The 15,428-nt window shown below is 54.6% G+C and overlaps 1 protein-coding gene across 1 annotated transcript; it reads left to right on the top strand.

Annotated features, from left to right (window-relative positions):
- The first annotated feature begins 9,571 nt into the window (after window positions 1-9,571).
- Window positions 9,572-15,128, top strand: LOC149427455 (guanine nucleotide-binding protein G(i) subunit alpha-2-like). Its single transcript, XM_089668011.1, has 3 exons — window positions 9,572-9,711; window positions 11,463-11,604; window positions 14,967-15,128. Exons 1-3 carry the CDS (start codon window positions 9,572-9,574, stop codon window positions 15,126-15,128), a joined length of 444 nt encoding a protein of 147 aa, XP_089524137.1.
- Window positions 15,129-15,428: the final 300 nt, after the last annotated feature.

The following is a 15,428-nucleotide window of genomic DNA, read 5'->3' as shown; positions in this document are numbered from 1 at the left end:
CTCTCACTCCTCTTTGCCCGCTCTCGCCCCTCTCTCACTCCTCTTTGCCCGCTCTCGCCCCTCTCTCACTCCTCTTTGCCCGCTCTCGCCCCTCTCTCACTCCTCTTTGCTCTCTCTCGCCCCTCTCTCGCCCCTCTCTTCTCTCTCTCGCCCCTCTCTCGCCCCTCTCTTCTCTCTGCTCTCGCCCCTCTCTGCTCTCGCCCCTCTCTGCTCTCGCCCCTCTCTGCTCTCGCCCCTCTCTGCTCTCGCCCCTCTCTGCTCTCTCTCTCGCCCCTCTCTGCTCTCTCTCGCCCCTCTGCTCTCTCTCTCGCCCCTCTCTGCTCTCTCTCTCGCCCCTCTCTGCTCTCTCTCTCGCCCCTCTCTGCTCTCTCGCCCCTCTCTGCTCTCTCGCCCCTCTCTGCTCTTTGCTCTCTCTCGCCCCTCTCTGCTCTTTGCTCTCTCTCGCCCCTCTCTGCTCTCTCTCGCTCCCTCTCTGCTCTCTCTCTCCGCTCTCTGCCTCTCTCTGCTCTCTCTCGCTCCTCTCTGCTCTCTCTCGCCGCTCTCGCTCTCTCCCTCTCTGCTCTCTCTCGCTCCTCTCTGCTCTCTCTCGCCGCTCTCTCGCTCCTCTTTTCTCTCTCTCGCTCCTCTTTTCTCTCTCTCGCTCCTCTTTTCTCTCTCTCTCGCTCCTCTTTTCTCTCTCTCGCTCCTCTTTTCTCTCTCTCGCTCCTCTTTTCTCTCTCGCCCCTCTCTCGCTCCTCTTTGCTCTCTCTCGCTCCTCTTTGCTCTCTCTCGCCCCTCTTTGCTCTCTCTCGCCCCTCTCTCCTCTTTGCTCTCTCTCGCCCCTCTCTCGCCCCTCTCTTCTCTCTGCTCTCGCCCCTCTCTGCTCTCGCCCCTCTCTGCTCTCTCTCTCGCCCCTCTCTGCTCTCTCTCTCTCGCCCCTCTGCTCTCTCTCTCGCCCCTCTGCTCTCTCTCTCGCCCCTCTGCTCTCTCTCTCGCCCCTCTGCTCTCTCTCTCGCCCCTCTCTGCTCTCTCTCGCCCCTCTCTGCTCTCTCTCGCCCCTCTCTGCTCTCTCTCGCCCCTCTCTGCTCTCTCTCTCGCCCCTCTCTGCTCTCTCTCGCCCCTCTCTGCTCTTTGCTCTCTCTCGCCCCTCTCTGCTCTTTGCTCTCTCTCGCCCCTCTCTGCTCTTTGCTCTCTCTCGCCCCTCTCTGCTCTTTGCTCTCTCTCGCCCCTCTCTGCTCTCTCTCGCTCCTCTCTGCTCTCTCTCGCCGCTCTCTCGCTCCTCTCTGCTCTCTCTCGCTCCTCTCTGCTCTCTCTCGCCGCTCTCTCGCTCCTCTTTTCGCTCTCTCGCTCCTCTTTTCTCTCTCTCGCCCCTCTCTCGCTCCTCTTTGATCTCTCTCGCCCCTCTCTGCTCTTTGCTCTCTCTCGCCCCTCTCTGCTCTCTCTCGCTCCTCTCTGCTCTCTCTCGCCGCTCTCTCGCTCCTCTCTGCTCTCTCTCGCTCCTCTCTGCTCTCTCTCGCCGCTCTCTCGCTCCTCTCTGCTCTCTCTCGCTCCTCTCTGCTCTCTCTCGCCGCTCTCTCGCTCCTCTTTTCTCTCTCTCGCTCCTCTTTTCTCTCTCTCGCTCCTCTTTTCTCTCTCTCGCTCCTCTTTTCTCTCTCTCGCCCCTCTCTCGCTCCTCTTTGCTCTCTCTCGCTCCTCTTTGCTCTCTCTCGCCCCTCTTTGCTCTCTCTCGCCCCTCTCTCCTCTTTGCTCTCTCTCGCCCCTCTCTCGCCCCTCTCTTCTCTCTGCTCTCGCCCCTCTCTGCTCTCGCCCCTCTCTGCTCTCTCTCTCGCCCCTCTCTGCTCTCTCTCTCTCGCCCCTCTGCTCTCTCTCTCGCCCCTCTGCTCTCTCTCTCGCCCCTCTGCTCTCTCTCTCGCCCCTCTGCTCTCTCTCTCGCCCCTCTCTGCTCTCTCTCGCCCCTCTCTGCTCTCTCTCGCCCCTCTCTGCTCTCTCTCTCGCCCCTCTCTGCTCTCTCTCTCGCCCCTCTCTGCTCTCTCTCGCCCCTCTCTGCTCTTTGCTCTCTCTCGCCCCTCTCTGCTCTTTGCTCTCTCTCGCCCCTCTCTGCTCTTTGCTCTCTCTCGCCCCTCTCTGCTCTTTGCTCTCTCTCGCCCCTCTCTGCTCTTTGCTCTCTCTCGCCCCTCTCTGCTCTCTCTCGCTCCTCTCTGCTCTCTCTCGCCACTCTCTCGCTCCTCTCTGCTCTCTCTCGCTCCTCTCTGCTCTCTCTCGCCGCTCTCTCGCTCCTCTTTTCGCTCTCTCGCTCCTCTTTTCTCTCTCTCGCCCCTCTCTCGCTCCTCTTTGATCTCTCTCGCCCCTCTTTGCTCTCTCTCACCCCTCTCTCACTCCTCTTTGCTCTCTCTTGCTCCTCTTTGCTCTCTCTTGCTCCTCTTTGCTCTCTCTCGCCCATCTCTCGCTCCTCTTTGCTCTCTCTCGCCCATCTCTCGCTCCTCTTTGCTCTCTCTTGCTCCTCTTTGCTCTCTCTCGCCCATCTCTCGCTCCTCTTTGCTCTCTCTCGCCCATCTCTCGCTCCTCTTTGCTCTCTCTTGCTCATCTCTCGCTCCTCTTTGCTCTCTCTTGCCCATCTCTCGCTCCTCTTTGCTCTCTCTTGCCCATCTCTCGCTCCTCTTTGCTCTCTCTTGCCCATCTCTCGCTCCTCTTTGCTCTCTCTTGCCCATCTCTCGCTCCTCTTTGCTCTCTCTCGCCCATCTCTCGCTCCTCTTTGCTCTCTCTCGCCCATCTCTCGCTCCTATTTGCTCTCTCTTGCTCCTCTTTGCTCTCTCTCACCCCTCTCTTGCTCCTCTTTGCTCTCTCTTGCTCCTCTTTGCTCTCTCTTGCTCCTCTTTGCTCTCTCTCGCTCCTTGTCCCTCCTCTCTCGCCCCTCTCTCGCTCCTTGTCCCTCCTCTCTCGCCCCTCTCTCGCTCCTTGTCCCTCCTCTCTCGCCCCTCTCTCGCTCCTTGTCCCTCCTCTCTCGCCCCTCTCTCGCTCCTTGTCCCTCCTCTCTCGCCCCTCTCTCGCTCCTTGTCCCTCCTCTCTCGCCCCCCCCTCCAATCAGTCAGGTACACAGAAGGGACTGGCTGTTGTGTCAGTGGTTCTCGCTGTCCTTACTTCCATTATCTCTGTACACAGAACTTCCCGTCTTCATAAATATTGTCATTCTGGCCTCACCTGTCCTCCGCTCCTCATCCTCTCCGCTCCTTACATAACCCCAGCAGGTCAGGGCGTCGGGATGTCCCAGCATGAGAACGGGTTACATAATACCCTGTAGGAGTGCAGGGCCCGGGTGGGGCCCTGTGTTCCAGGTGATCGCAGCATGCGCGCAGTGTGGAGGGAAGGAGGGATGAGCCATGTTCAGGTGGAATGCATCCTAATGGCTCACAGCAGGCTCAGGAGAGGACCGAGGAGATGGTCTGTGCTGTCCTACATGAGAGCTCCATGGGCCGCACTGTGAACTGGATGTCATTGATAACACAGACTGGCCTACAAGGGCAATTTGTGGTGTTGCCGCTATTGGATGTCACCGTCTGCGTCTGTTAAAGGGGCACTCCACCTCCGATCAGTGCAAAGTCAGCATGAGCTGGCACAGAGCCCCCCCCCCGCGTCACCTGCAGCCTCTGAGCCAATCCGCTTATTGGATGAGGGGAGATCATAGCCGAGGATAACCAGCTGAGATCAGATTAATGTCTTATCTGCTAAGGAGACGGCCGGCTGCCGCGCAGGGAGCCTCGGGGGTTAATGGGAGGCCGATCACAAAATCCAACCAATTAAATCTGACCAATCCGCTTCATTCACAGAGAACCTGTCTGTGACGTCACATATCTCCACCAATCAGATTCTGACCTGTCACAGTATACAGCAACAGGATGATTTCCCTCAAATTCTCCACCTTCGCCGTCCTGGACTCCAGTCAGTGACTCTGCCTAGGCTGAGATGATGTCATCAGTCTGCTGCAGGCTGGAGGAGACATTTCCTTAGTCCCCTCCCCTAACGATCAGACTGTACATTGTAACTTTGTACGAGGAGGAGGCATTTCCTCAGTCTCCCCTCCCCCCAGCGATCACACTGTACATTGTAACTTTGTAGAAGGAGGAGGAGGCATTTCCTCAGTCTCCCCTCCCCCAGCGATCAGACTGTACATTGTAACTTTGTAGAAGGAGGAGGAGGCATTTCCTCAGTCTCCCCTCCCCCAGCGATCAGACTGTACATTGTAACTTTGTAGAAGGAGGAGGAGGCATTTTCTCAGTCTCCCCTCCCCCAGTGATCAGACTGTACATTGTAACTTTGTAGGAGGAGGGAGCATTTCCTCAGTCTCCCCTCCCCCGGTGATCAGACTGTACATTGTAGCTTTGTAACACGTCACAAGGTGAGAGGCTGCAGCAGGGGCTGATCTGTGACAGACATTTGTGAGCACAGCCAGGCAGCAGGAGTTATTGAGCGGCATCTCAGTCCAGGAAGTAGATGGTGACCGTCTGATGACCTCGTTCGCTCTTCTGAATTAGCGATCGAACTCCTCCCGTCGTCATGAAATCAGAGGCTGCTTCATTTCAGGAAATGCTGCAACCAGGAAAAAATTCTTACCCTCATCTGATAGTTCTACACCATAAATTATTCATTTATATAATGTGTCAGAGCCAGATTCGGCAGGATTTTCTCAGTGCCTCTGGGTAGGCCTGCAGGCTCTCCATACATGATTCTCTTTGGTAAAGCCTCCATCCATGCAAGTCACAGAGGGTGGAGTTGGAGTTCTGTGGGGAACCAAAGATGAATGGCAGCATGAGGAGTAAAGACACTCACTAGGTTAGACTGGCCTGTACCTTTAAATCCCCCCCCCCCCGCCGCCGGCCTCCCCTCCGATTTTGCACAGGTGTATCGGCTCCTCCCCGCCAGTCTTGCACAGGTGTATCGGCTCCTCCCCGCCAGTCTTGCACAGGTGTATCGGCTCCTCCCCTGGACCGGCTTCCTCTGATGTCACTGCACACTCGGAGCTCCTCACAATGTGCATTAGAAGCTGCAGCCAGTCAGATAGAGCTCCACCTCATTTCCTGGCTGGAGGACGCCCGTCATCATCTAGCCCTCTCCTCTCCAGTCTGACTGTCCCTGGCCCCGCCCCTTTCTTTCGATGGAGTTCAGTTCTTTCCATCATGGAGGCTCAGCATCACATGTGGGCGTTACCTATGCAAATACACCCTGACCAGGAACGTCCACCCCTCCAGACTGACACCCACCCATGAAGGCATTTTAATATTTGCATAACTCCTTCCATCAGGGCTGAGGGTGCTTGACAGGAGAACTGAGGCAGGCTGTGATGTTTTTAGAAAGCTATGTACAGCCCCTCCCACCAGCCATGATCTGCTTGCGTTGCATAGAGAAGCACAGAGACCCAGTGATGACAAGTAATCTATGTATTGAAAATGGAGAGGTTGAATTTATGTTAATGAGGGGGGAGGGACCAGGAAAGGCAAAAATCTAAGCAGATTAAACTTGAAGGATGTTGGCAGTGTGATGATGTTTTCTGATTGGCTGGTTCTGGCGCAGTCGGTACAATGTACGAGGACAGAGGTCTTATTGTCGGGGACACGTGTCTGTGTGGAGAGATCACAGTTGTCACTGTATGCAGACGGGATGGAGTGACATGGGGGCCGTCCTATTGTTTCCTCTGTCGCCGCGCTGCGCTAGTGGTCGCTGATTCAATCCCGTACCGCTTAAAGCTGAACTCCGGGCGGATATAAATGAATGCAGCTCTGTCATCTGTAAATTTAGACGTCCCCGAATGTGACCCGCCTTGTGCAGTCCTGTACAGCAGAGCTCAGACGGGGGGAGGGAGAAACAGCAAACAGAGCCAGTCAGCTCAGGTGCTGACCAGAAGCAAGCTGATTGGAGGAGAGAGAGCAAGGCGGCTGTCTGAGCTCATCACTGTGCTACTTCTCCTTTCACTGTCCAATCACAGGCTGGGAGGAGGTGGCGGGACCTGGATGACCTGGGCTCAGAGAAAACAGGTTAAATGATGCCGGCCATCTAGTGGCAGAAGTAAGTACTGCGGGGGACATCTCTGGAGTGAAGGTGAAGATCGCAGCAGAAGCTGGCCTTGTTATGTTATTGTTTTATTCGGCCGCAGTTTTGCTTTAAATCCCCCCCCCACAGCAGGATCATGAGTGGTGCGCTTTACCGCTGAATCACCCCGCAGATCTGATCTTTTGGACAGTCAGCTGACTTTGATTAATCCGATGTCCATCTCCCTCCTCCCCCGCCCTTCTTCTGGAGGAGAGGGACCTTCGTTCCCCTCGTCTCATCACATACTTGTCTCTGATCCTTTGATATCTTCACACTTGGCTGCCCCCCCCACACACACTCTGAGCTTGGCACAGGGTGGGCCCCGAGTCTCCCCGGGGGCTGGAGGGGGCCATGTAGTAGATGGAAACCCAGACTGGATGATGTTTATTCTACTCCGAACGCCATAAACAATTGTCATTTTAATGAATATATTCTTCTTTTCATCCTTTGTTACGTCTCAGCACTGCTGATCTCCCGCAGCCTCTTCGCAGCCACTTTCTGCCTCCATGCACTCCAGCGATGGCAGGTTTCCAACAGCAGATGTGTAACGGCCGCTTGTAGCGGGTGACAACGCGGGAGCACAATTGGAGGGGCAGGGACAGAGCGTTGTCACCCTACAACGGGAAGTGCCTGAACAAGGAGCGCAATGGCAGGATCAGCAGGAATCATTTTAATAGCTTTTAAAAATTATTCACACAAGATTTTGGTAGTATTTGGGTTCACATTGAGTTTAAAGCGTACCTGTCATATATGGAGGGCGGAAGAGAATTTGGTTGGGGGAAGACACACGCACATATATACAGATATATATATAGATACACACACATACATACATATATACATATACATATATATACATACATACACACATACATACACACATACATACACATATACATATATATATACATACATACGTATACATATACACATTATTATTATTATACAGTATTTATAAAGCGCCAATAGTTCGCTCAGCGCTGTACATTACAGAGGGGAACAGAACATGCGACAGTACAATAACAATACAATGTGATACACGAGGGGATCGAGGGCCCTGCTCTTTGGAGCTTACAATCTAGGAGGGAGGGGATGGTGGTACAGGAGGAGATAGCTGTGGGGGTGGAGTGGTAGGAAGAGTGGAGGAGGTCGGCAATTAGCAGGGGGTGGGGTAGGCTTCCCTGAAGAGATGGGTTTTCAGGGTGCGCCTAAAGGAGAGGAGAGTAGGTGATAATCTGATGGGTTGGGGCAGGGAGTTCCAGAGGATGGGTGACACCCTGGAGAAGTCCTGGAGGCGGGCATGGGAGGAGGAGACCAGGGAACTAGAGAGAAGGAGGTCTTGTGAGGAGCGGAGTGTGCGTGTTGGGCGGTACTTGGATATTAGGTCAGTGATGTAGTTCGGGGCAGTATGGTGGACAGCTTTGTACGTCAGTGTTAGGATTTTGAATTTGATCCGTTGCGCAATCGGAAGCCAGTGGAGGGATTGGCAGAGGGGGGTGGAGCCAGTGGAGGGATTGGCAGAGGGGGGTGGCGGAGATGGAGCAGTTGGAAAGGTGAATGAGTCTGGCAGCCATATTCAGGATGGACTGAAGCGGGGATAGCCTGTGGCGAGGCAGGCCAGTGAGGAGGGAGTTGCAGTAGTCGAGTCGTGATATGATGAGGGAGTGGATGAGCTGTTTAGTGGTTTCTGGGGTTAGGAACGTGCGGATTTTGGTGATGTTGCGGAGGTGGAGTCTGCATGAGTTTGTTAAAGATTGGACTTGGGGCTGGAAGGATAGGTTGGAGTCCAGAATGACACCAAGTACTCTGGCCTGCGGGGCGGGTTTGATGGTGGCGTTGTTGGATGTGATGGAGAAGTCATTGGGGGGTGGTGTCCGGGCTGGGGGGAAGACAAGAAACTCGGTTTTGGAGAGGTTCAGTTTAAGGAAGTGGAGTGACATCCAGTCTGATATGTCGCTCAGTAGGTGTGTGATTCGGGCGGAGACCGAGGGGGTGAGGTGGGGGGTTGAGAGATAGATTTGTGTGTCGTCGGCATAGAGGTGGTAGTTGAAGCCATGAGAGTGTATGAGTTGGCCAAGGGAGGAGGTGTAGATGGAGAAGAGAAGGGGCCCGAGGACAGAGCCTTGAGGGACCCCAACAGAGAGGGGGAGTGAGGGGGAGGTGGTAGCATTATAGGTAACGCTGAAAGAGCGTTGTGACAGGTAGGATGAGAGCCAGGAGAGAGCAGAATCTCTGAGGCCGAGGGAGTGTAGTATTTTGAGGAGGAGGGGGTGGTCGACTGTGTCGAAGGCCGCAGAGAGGTCAAGGAGTAGGAGCACTGAGTAGTGGCCATTAACTTTGGCGGTTAGCAGGTCGTTGGAGAGTTTGAGTAAGGCGGTTTCGGTGGAGTGTAGGGGGCGGAAGCCGGACTGTAGGGGATCGAGGAGGTTGTTGTCGTTGAGGTGAGAGCATAGGCGGGTGTAGACGAGGCGCTCGAGGAGTTTAGATGTAAACGGGAGCAGGGAGATGGGTCTGAGGTTTTTCGGGTCATTGGGGTCCAGGGAGGGCTTTTTAAGTATTGGGGTGATGTGTGCATGTTTCAGAGGGGAGGGGAAAGTGCCGGAGGAGAGGGAGAGATTGAAGATGTGGGTGAGGGAGCGTAGGATGGAGGGGGAGGGAGGTTGTAGGAGTTGTGAGGGGATAGGGTCGAGGGGGCAGGTGGTGAGGCGGGCATCAGAGAGGATCTTGGAGACTTCTTCGATGGTAGTACATACATACACATACATACATACACATACATACATACACACATATACACATACATACATACACATATAAATACATACACATATACACATACATACATACATACATACATACATACACATATACACATACATACATACACACATATATATACATACATATACACATACATACATACACACACACATATATATACATACACATATACACATACATACATACACATATACACATACATACATAAACACACATATATATACATACATACACATATACACATACATACATACATACATACACACATATATATATACATACATACACATACATACATACATATATACATTCTCTCTCTCACACACACTCTCTGCTCCACCCATTTAGAGGGTCCCCATATTCCCTGGATTTTGAAGAATGCAGCGAGAGAAGTGAGACCACCCCACGGTGGGCAGGGCCAGGACTATGGCAGGGGGATTTGCTTCTGGAGCTGTAGGATGATCCTGGAAGCTAAGCAGGGTCGGGTCTGGTTAGTACTTGGATGGGAGACTGCCTGGGAATACCAGGATGTAGGCTTTAAAAAAAAAAGCCAGTGGATGACTCCTCCCACTAGGCTCCACCCACAACTAAAATAGGAGCTTTGGGAGGACAAGCCCTTTAAATGAGTGTTCAGCCCAGGTGTCGCTGTACTGTCTACCTGGTGACATCTGTGAGCTTAGGATGGGTCAGTGATGATCTTGTTTGTACCGGGGGTGGGTGGGGGACGACAATGATTCCCAGTAAGAGGAAGCCCTCTCATAGATGGGGGGGATGTTCAGCTTCCATCGCCCCGCTTCTAATTGCACTTCTCTCCTTTCTCTCTTCAGGTGCGGGCGAGTCTGGCAAGAGTACAATCGTCAAACAGATGAAGTAATAATCCACTTTGTGATCCGTAATCTCACATAAGTCCCTTTCTTGGCTCTGCGCTCTGTTGGCGGCGGGGGGGGGGGGCCCATCAAATCACACATGATAAAGAAACGCCGGGAGAAGCCGGAGACCATGTGACCTTCACCCGCCATCTATACCCGCCCAGTCCTGACCCCCTAAATCAGAATGATAAAATATAATGTCTGTAGAGTCCAGAACAGCAAATCTGATATTAAAGTATCAAAATGTAACAAATTCATGATAAATGATCTCATTGCGGCTCGGTTCACCTCTGTGCAGGGGGGGGGGGGCGCCGCTGCGGATCTGCGCAAAAATCCGTGCAACCGCCCCACCCGCCCAGAGAAATGCGGACCTGTAGTTCTAATGAGACGCCACCCACACTGGAAAACGCAACCGTACTGGGAACCTCGGCTGCGTTTTCGGAAGAAGTCCAGAGACATGGGAGTCCATTCAAATGAACGGGCTCTCGTACCCACGCAAAACGCACCCCGCATGGGTGATGCAAACCGGGGGTAAGGCTCCATTCACATTTGTGCGACTTCAAAACTTTTCATTGCGACTTTGGCTTTTACCAAGCAGGATTGTTTGTGCGCTACCAAGTCGCACAAAAGTTGCATGTGTATCCTTCAGGTGCGACTTTGGGGGGTTTACATTGAAGTCTATGGCCCTCAAGTTGCATGAAAGTCACATGAAAGTAGTGCAGGAGCTACAGATATGAATGGTACTCATTGGGTAAACATGGGGGTGCGACTTTGGACCCCAAAGTCGCATGACTGTGAATGGGCTCTAAATTTGATCTCCATTCCCTGGCTGGCACCGGCTCCTCTCCTGGACTGGAAGGACGCCCAATAATATCTAGCCCGCCATACCCCCCCCTTACAAACCTGACTTTCATGGAGGCTCATCATCACATGTGGGCGTTACCTAAATAAAGCCCACCTAGAAACACCCACTTCAAGGCAGACATCCAGCCAGCAAAGCATTGTTATATTTGCATAACTCCTCCCACTCCTTGCATTTAGACTGGGGGGCTCTTGAGAGGATGGCTGGGGGCTCTTGAGAGGAGGGCTGTACCCAGGGGCTCTTGAGGCATTTTTATATTTGCATAACTCCTCCCATAAGGACTGGGGGCTCTCGAGAGGACTGGGGGCTGTTGAGAGGAGGACTGAGGCATGGTGGGTGTGATGTTTAAAGGAAGCTATCTACAGCCCCTCCCACCAGCCATGAGCTGCCTTAATTGCATAGAGAAGCACAGAGACCCAGTGATGACATCACTGGGTTGTAATGAAAGCAGGTTTTCATTTGCATGTTGATGGGGGAGGGGATATAAGCAGAAGAGTTTAGCTGGGGTGACCCCCTCCTGGTGGCCCGAGTGGTCCATCGAGTCTGCCCATTAACTTCTCAATCACATGATCCCCAACACATGACCACTGACATGATTGGCTGTCAGTGGTCACATGATAGGGACTCGACTGTGCGCTGTGTGGTCACCAAGCCCCGCCCTCCCTTCGGCCGCACACGTGTTACATCAGAGGTTACAATGTGTAGTAACCGGAGATTCCCCTAAACATGTTCCCCCGTTGCTCTCCGCTCCCCATTCGCCTGCAGTGAACAGAGCTCAGCGTCTCGGACTCCTCTGTGTCTTCTGTGATGTTTGTTGTTCGTTGTGATCTGTGAATATTCGTGGTGCCGGGCAGTCGGCTCATCATGTTCTCTCTCCCCCCCCCCCCCAGAATTATCCATGAGGACGGATATTCAGAGGAAGAGTGCCGGCAGTACCGCGCCGTGGTATACAGCAACACCATTCAGTCCATCATGGCCATCATCAAAGCCATGGGCAACCTGAAGATAGACTTCGGAGAGTCAGCCCGGGCAGTAAGTCATCGCACAAATACATACCCTGCAGAACTACAGATCCCAGCATGTCCCTCCAGCTGCTGTGCCGCTTCAGATCCCACCATGCCTTTCCAGCTTTTCAACTGCTGTGGAACTACAGATGCCACCATGCCCTTCCACCTCTTAAGCTGCTGTAGAACTACAGATGCCAGCATGCAATTCCACCTCTTCAGCTATTGTGGAACTACAGATCCCAGCATACCCTGCAACTGCTGTTGTGGAACTACAGATCTCAGCATGCCCTGCCAGCTCTGCAACTGCTGTTGTGGAACTACAGATCTCAGCATGCCCTGCCAGCTCTGCAACTGCTGTTGTGGAACTACAGATCCCAGCATACCCTGCAACTGCTGTTGTGGAACTACAGATCTCAGCATGTCCTGCCAGCTCTGCAACTGCTGTTGTGGAACTACAGATCTCAGCATGCCCTGCCAGCTCTGCAACTGCTGTTGTGGAACTACAGATCCCAGCATACCCTGCAACTGCTGTTGTGGAACTACAGATCTCAGCATGCCCTGCCAGCGCTGCAACTGCTGTTGTGGAACTACAGATCCCAGCATGCCCTGCCAGCGCTGCAACTGCTGTTGTGGAACTACAGATCCCAGCATGCCCTGCCAGCGCTGCAACTGCTGTTGTGGAACTACAAATCCCAGCATGCCCTGCCAGCTCTGCAACTGCTGTTGTGGAACTACAGATCCCAGCATGCCCTGCCAGCTCTGCAACTGCTGTTGTGGGACTACAGGTCCCTGGCATGCCCTGCCAGCTCTGCAACTGCTGTTGTGGAACTACAGGTCTCAGCATGCCCTGCTACCTCTGCAACTGCTGTTGTGGGACTACAGGTCTCAGCATTGCCCTGCCAGCTCTGCAACTGCTGTTGAGCTACAGATCCCAGCATGCCCTGCCAGCTCTGCAACTGCTGTTGTGGGACTAAAGGTCTCAGCATGCCCTGCCAGCTCTGCAACTGCTGTTGTGGGACTATAGGTCTCAGCATGCCCTGCCAGCTCTGCAACTGCTGTTGAGCTACAGATCCCAGCATGCCCTGCCAGCTCTGCAACTGCTGTTGTGGGACTACAGGTCTCAGCATGCCCTGCCAGCTCTGCAACTGCTGTTGTGGAACTACAGATCTCAGCATGCCCTGCCAGCTCTGCAACTGCTGTTGTGGAACTACAGATCTCAGCATGCCCTGCCAGCTCTGCAACTGCTGTTGAGCTACAGATCCCAGCATGCCCTGCCAGCTCTAGCTAGTGGGGAACTACAAAATCCCAGCATGCATTGCCCATGCTGTGGAACTACAGATCCCAGTGCGCACTTTTTGAAGTTCGCTCTGGCACCTGACAGGCCGGACTGGTCATGTGACCCGGCCATGGCTTTGCGGGTGACGCGAGCTGCAGGCAGATCGACCGTTATTGCGATAAGATCAGTCATTTTATCTCATCAGGAAACCTCATGATGGAAAACGGTCGCGTGGAAAATTCGCCGCGAATATCTGGCGTCCCGTGTCCGCAGAGAGCTGAGCGCGCCTCGTTTTTTTATATCGTACAAAGTTTTCCGATCTTCACACGCAGGTCGGAGCGCGTTCACCGCGGAGTCACCTGACAGCCGCGCTCTGAGCTCCGTGTGTATCATGCAGATAATTAGCAGGTGGAGAGGCAGTCATCGGGGCCGGGATAATCTAATTAAGCGCGGATCCTGGAGTCGGGCGCCCTCGTTAAGCTGAGTCCTCATTAAACTCCTCCCCGCAGGGAGCGCTGCGTCTCTCTGATCTCCTAACCGTTTCCCAGCACCAGAGTTAACCCTTTCCTGTGTCACCTTCCAGGATCTGCGCAGGTTTCCCCAGTGACGCCGCGGGTCTCCAACTCCTCCTTGTTGGGGGATTTTAGGTTGGCCAATCACAGAAGACTATGTAGAATGGAAATGAGATCTCTGCGTCCTGATTATGTAGAAAAGTTATCAAGTTCCCAAATTGCAAACAAATGTTATACAATGTATCCAGCTACAGATATAAAGTATCCAAAAAAAGCGTGATTGCTGAAACGCACGAAGAGCGCAAGAAACAGTTCCCATTAGAATAGGCGGGGCCAGGAAGAGGGAAATCTGCTGCAACCAATAAATCACCATGTTGTGCGGAGCAGGGCCCCTCCCACATGTGACCGCCATTCTGATGGGCGCAGCATATGTTTGCCTCACTGCAGAATCGCAAGCAGATGGTGTGTTCCTGTAGGAGGTGCCCCCTTCACCTGCTTCACCCAGATTTGGCCCCCCCCCCCATGCACCCACTCTCCTTGTTTGAACCTCCTGCCCTTTACCTGCTTTCCTTCTGCCCCCCCCCCTCCCATTTGGTCTTCTTATGTCCCCCCCCCCCCCCCCCCTCCATCTGCTGACAATTTGCTCCACCTATGCTCTCTTCTTCTGCCCCTCCTCCCACTTCTGTGTTCCCCCTACCTTACCTGCTCTCCTTGTTCCACCGCCTCCCACACCACACTCTCTTCTCTCCCCTGCCACCCTCTATCCTTCTGTTTCTTCACCATTCCCCCCCCCCCCCCCCATCTTCCTCTCAGCTGCTCTCCTTGTGTCCTCTTTCTCACCCCCCCCCTCCATGCTCTCCTTTTATCCTTTAGTCTCACCCCCCCCCCTTCCCCCCACCACCCATCTTCCCCACAGTTGCTCACCTTGTGTCCTCTCTCTCCCCCCTTCTCCGTGTGCCCTCTCTCTCTCCCCCACCACACTTCTTTGTGTGCCCCCTCTCTCCCCCCCCCTTCTCTGTGTGTCCTCTCTCCCCCCCCTTCTCCGTGTGCCCTCTCTCCCCCCCCACACTTCTCCGTGTGCCCTCTCTCTCCCCGCCCCCCCCCACACTTCTCCGTGTGCCCTCTCTCTCTCCCCCCCCACACTTCTCCGTGTGCCCTCTCTCTCTCCCCCCCCACACTTCTCCGTGTGCCCTCTCTCTCTCCCCCCCCACACTTCTCCGTGTGCCCTCTCTCTCTCCCCCCTTCTCCACACTTCTCCGTGTGCCCCCTCTCTCCCCCCTCCTCCGTGTGCCCCCTCTCCCCCCCACCTCGCCTTCTCCGTGTGCCCCCTCTCCCCCCCACCTCGCCTTCTCCGTGTGCCTTCTCTCTCTCGCCCCCCCTTCTCTGTGTGCCCCCTCTCCCCCCCCCCCCCCCCTTCTCTGTGTGCCCCCTCTCCCCCCCCCTTCTCTGTGTGCCCCCTCTCCCCCCCCCTTCTCTGTGTGCCCCCTCTCCCCCCCCCTTCTCTGTGTGCCCCCTCCCCCCCCTTCTCTGTGTGCCCCCTCCCCCCCCCTTCTCTGTGTGCCCTCTCTCCCCTCATCCACTCTTCTTCTGTCTTTCCAGGACGATGCACGGCAGCTGTTTGCACTGGCCTGCACGGCGGAGGAGCAGGGTATATTGCCGGATGATTTGGCCGGAGTGATTCGCAGGCTGTGGGCAGACCAGGGTGTCCAGGCCTGCTTCAACCGTTCCCGGGAGTACCAGCTGAATGACTCTGCGGCATAGTGAGTACCACCGTCCCTTCATGTTGTATACATGACATGCAAATCGCTATTCCAACACCTGCAATGGTACGGAGACCTCCGCCCACTGTGCTCCCCACCTGTATATACCGAGCCCTCCGCCCACTGCACTCCCCACCTGTATATACCGAGCCCTCCGCCCACTGCACTCCCCACCTGTACACACCGAGCCCTCCGCCCACTGCGCTCCCCACCTGTACACACCGAGCCCTCCGCCCACTGCGCTCCCCACCTGTACACACCGAGCCCTCCGCCCACTGCGCTCCCCACCTGTACACACCAA

The sequence above is a fragment of the Staurois parvus genome, unplaced genomic scaffold (genome assembly GCF_062004578.1).
Source record: "Staurois parvus isolate SC_StPar_1 unplaced genomic scaffold, SC_StPar_1.0 ptg003744l, whole genome shotgun sequence".
Lineage (NCBI taxonomy): Eukaryota > Metazoa > Chordata > Amphibia > Anura > Ranidae > Staurois > Staurois parvus.
Note: the sequence above shows the minus strand (reverse complement) of the source record. Positions and strands in the feature narration are given on the sequence as shown.

Coding starts and splice junctions, on each gene's coding strand:
- LOC149427455 (XM_089668011.1), top strand. CDS start 9,572: ATGATTCCCAGTAAGAGGAAGCCCTCTCATAGATGGGGGGGATGTTCA. Junction 9,712..11,462: donor ACAATCGTCAAACAGATGAA/GTAATAATCCAC, acceptor CCCCCCCCCCAG/AATTATCCATGAGGACGGAT. Junction 11,605..14,966: donor TCGGAGAGTCAGCCCGGGCA/GTAAGTCATCGC, acceptor CTGTCTTTCCAG/GACGATGCACGGCAGCTGTT.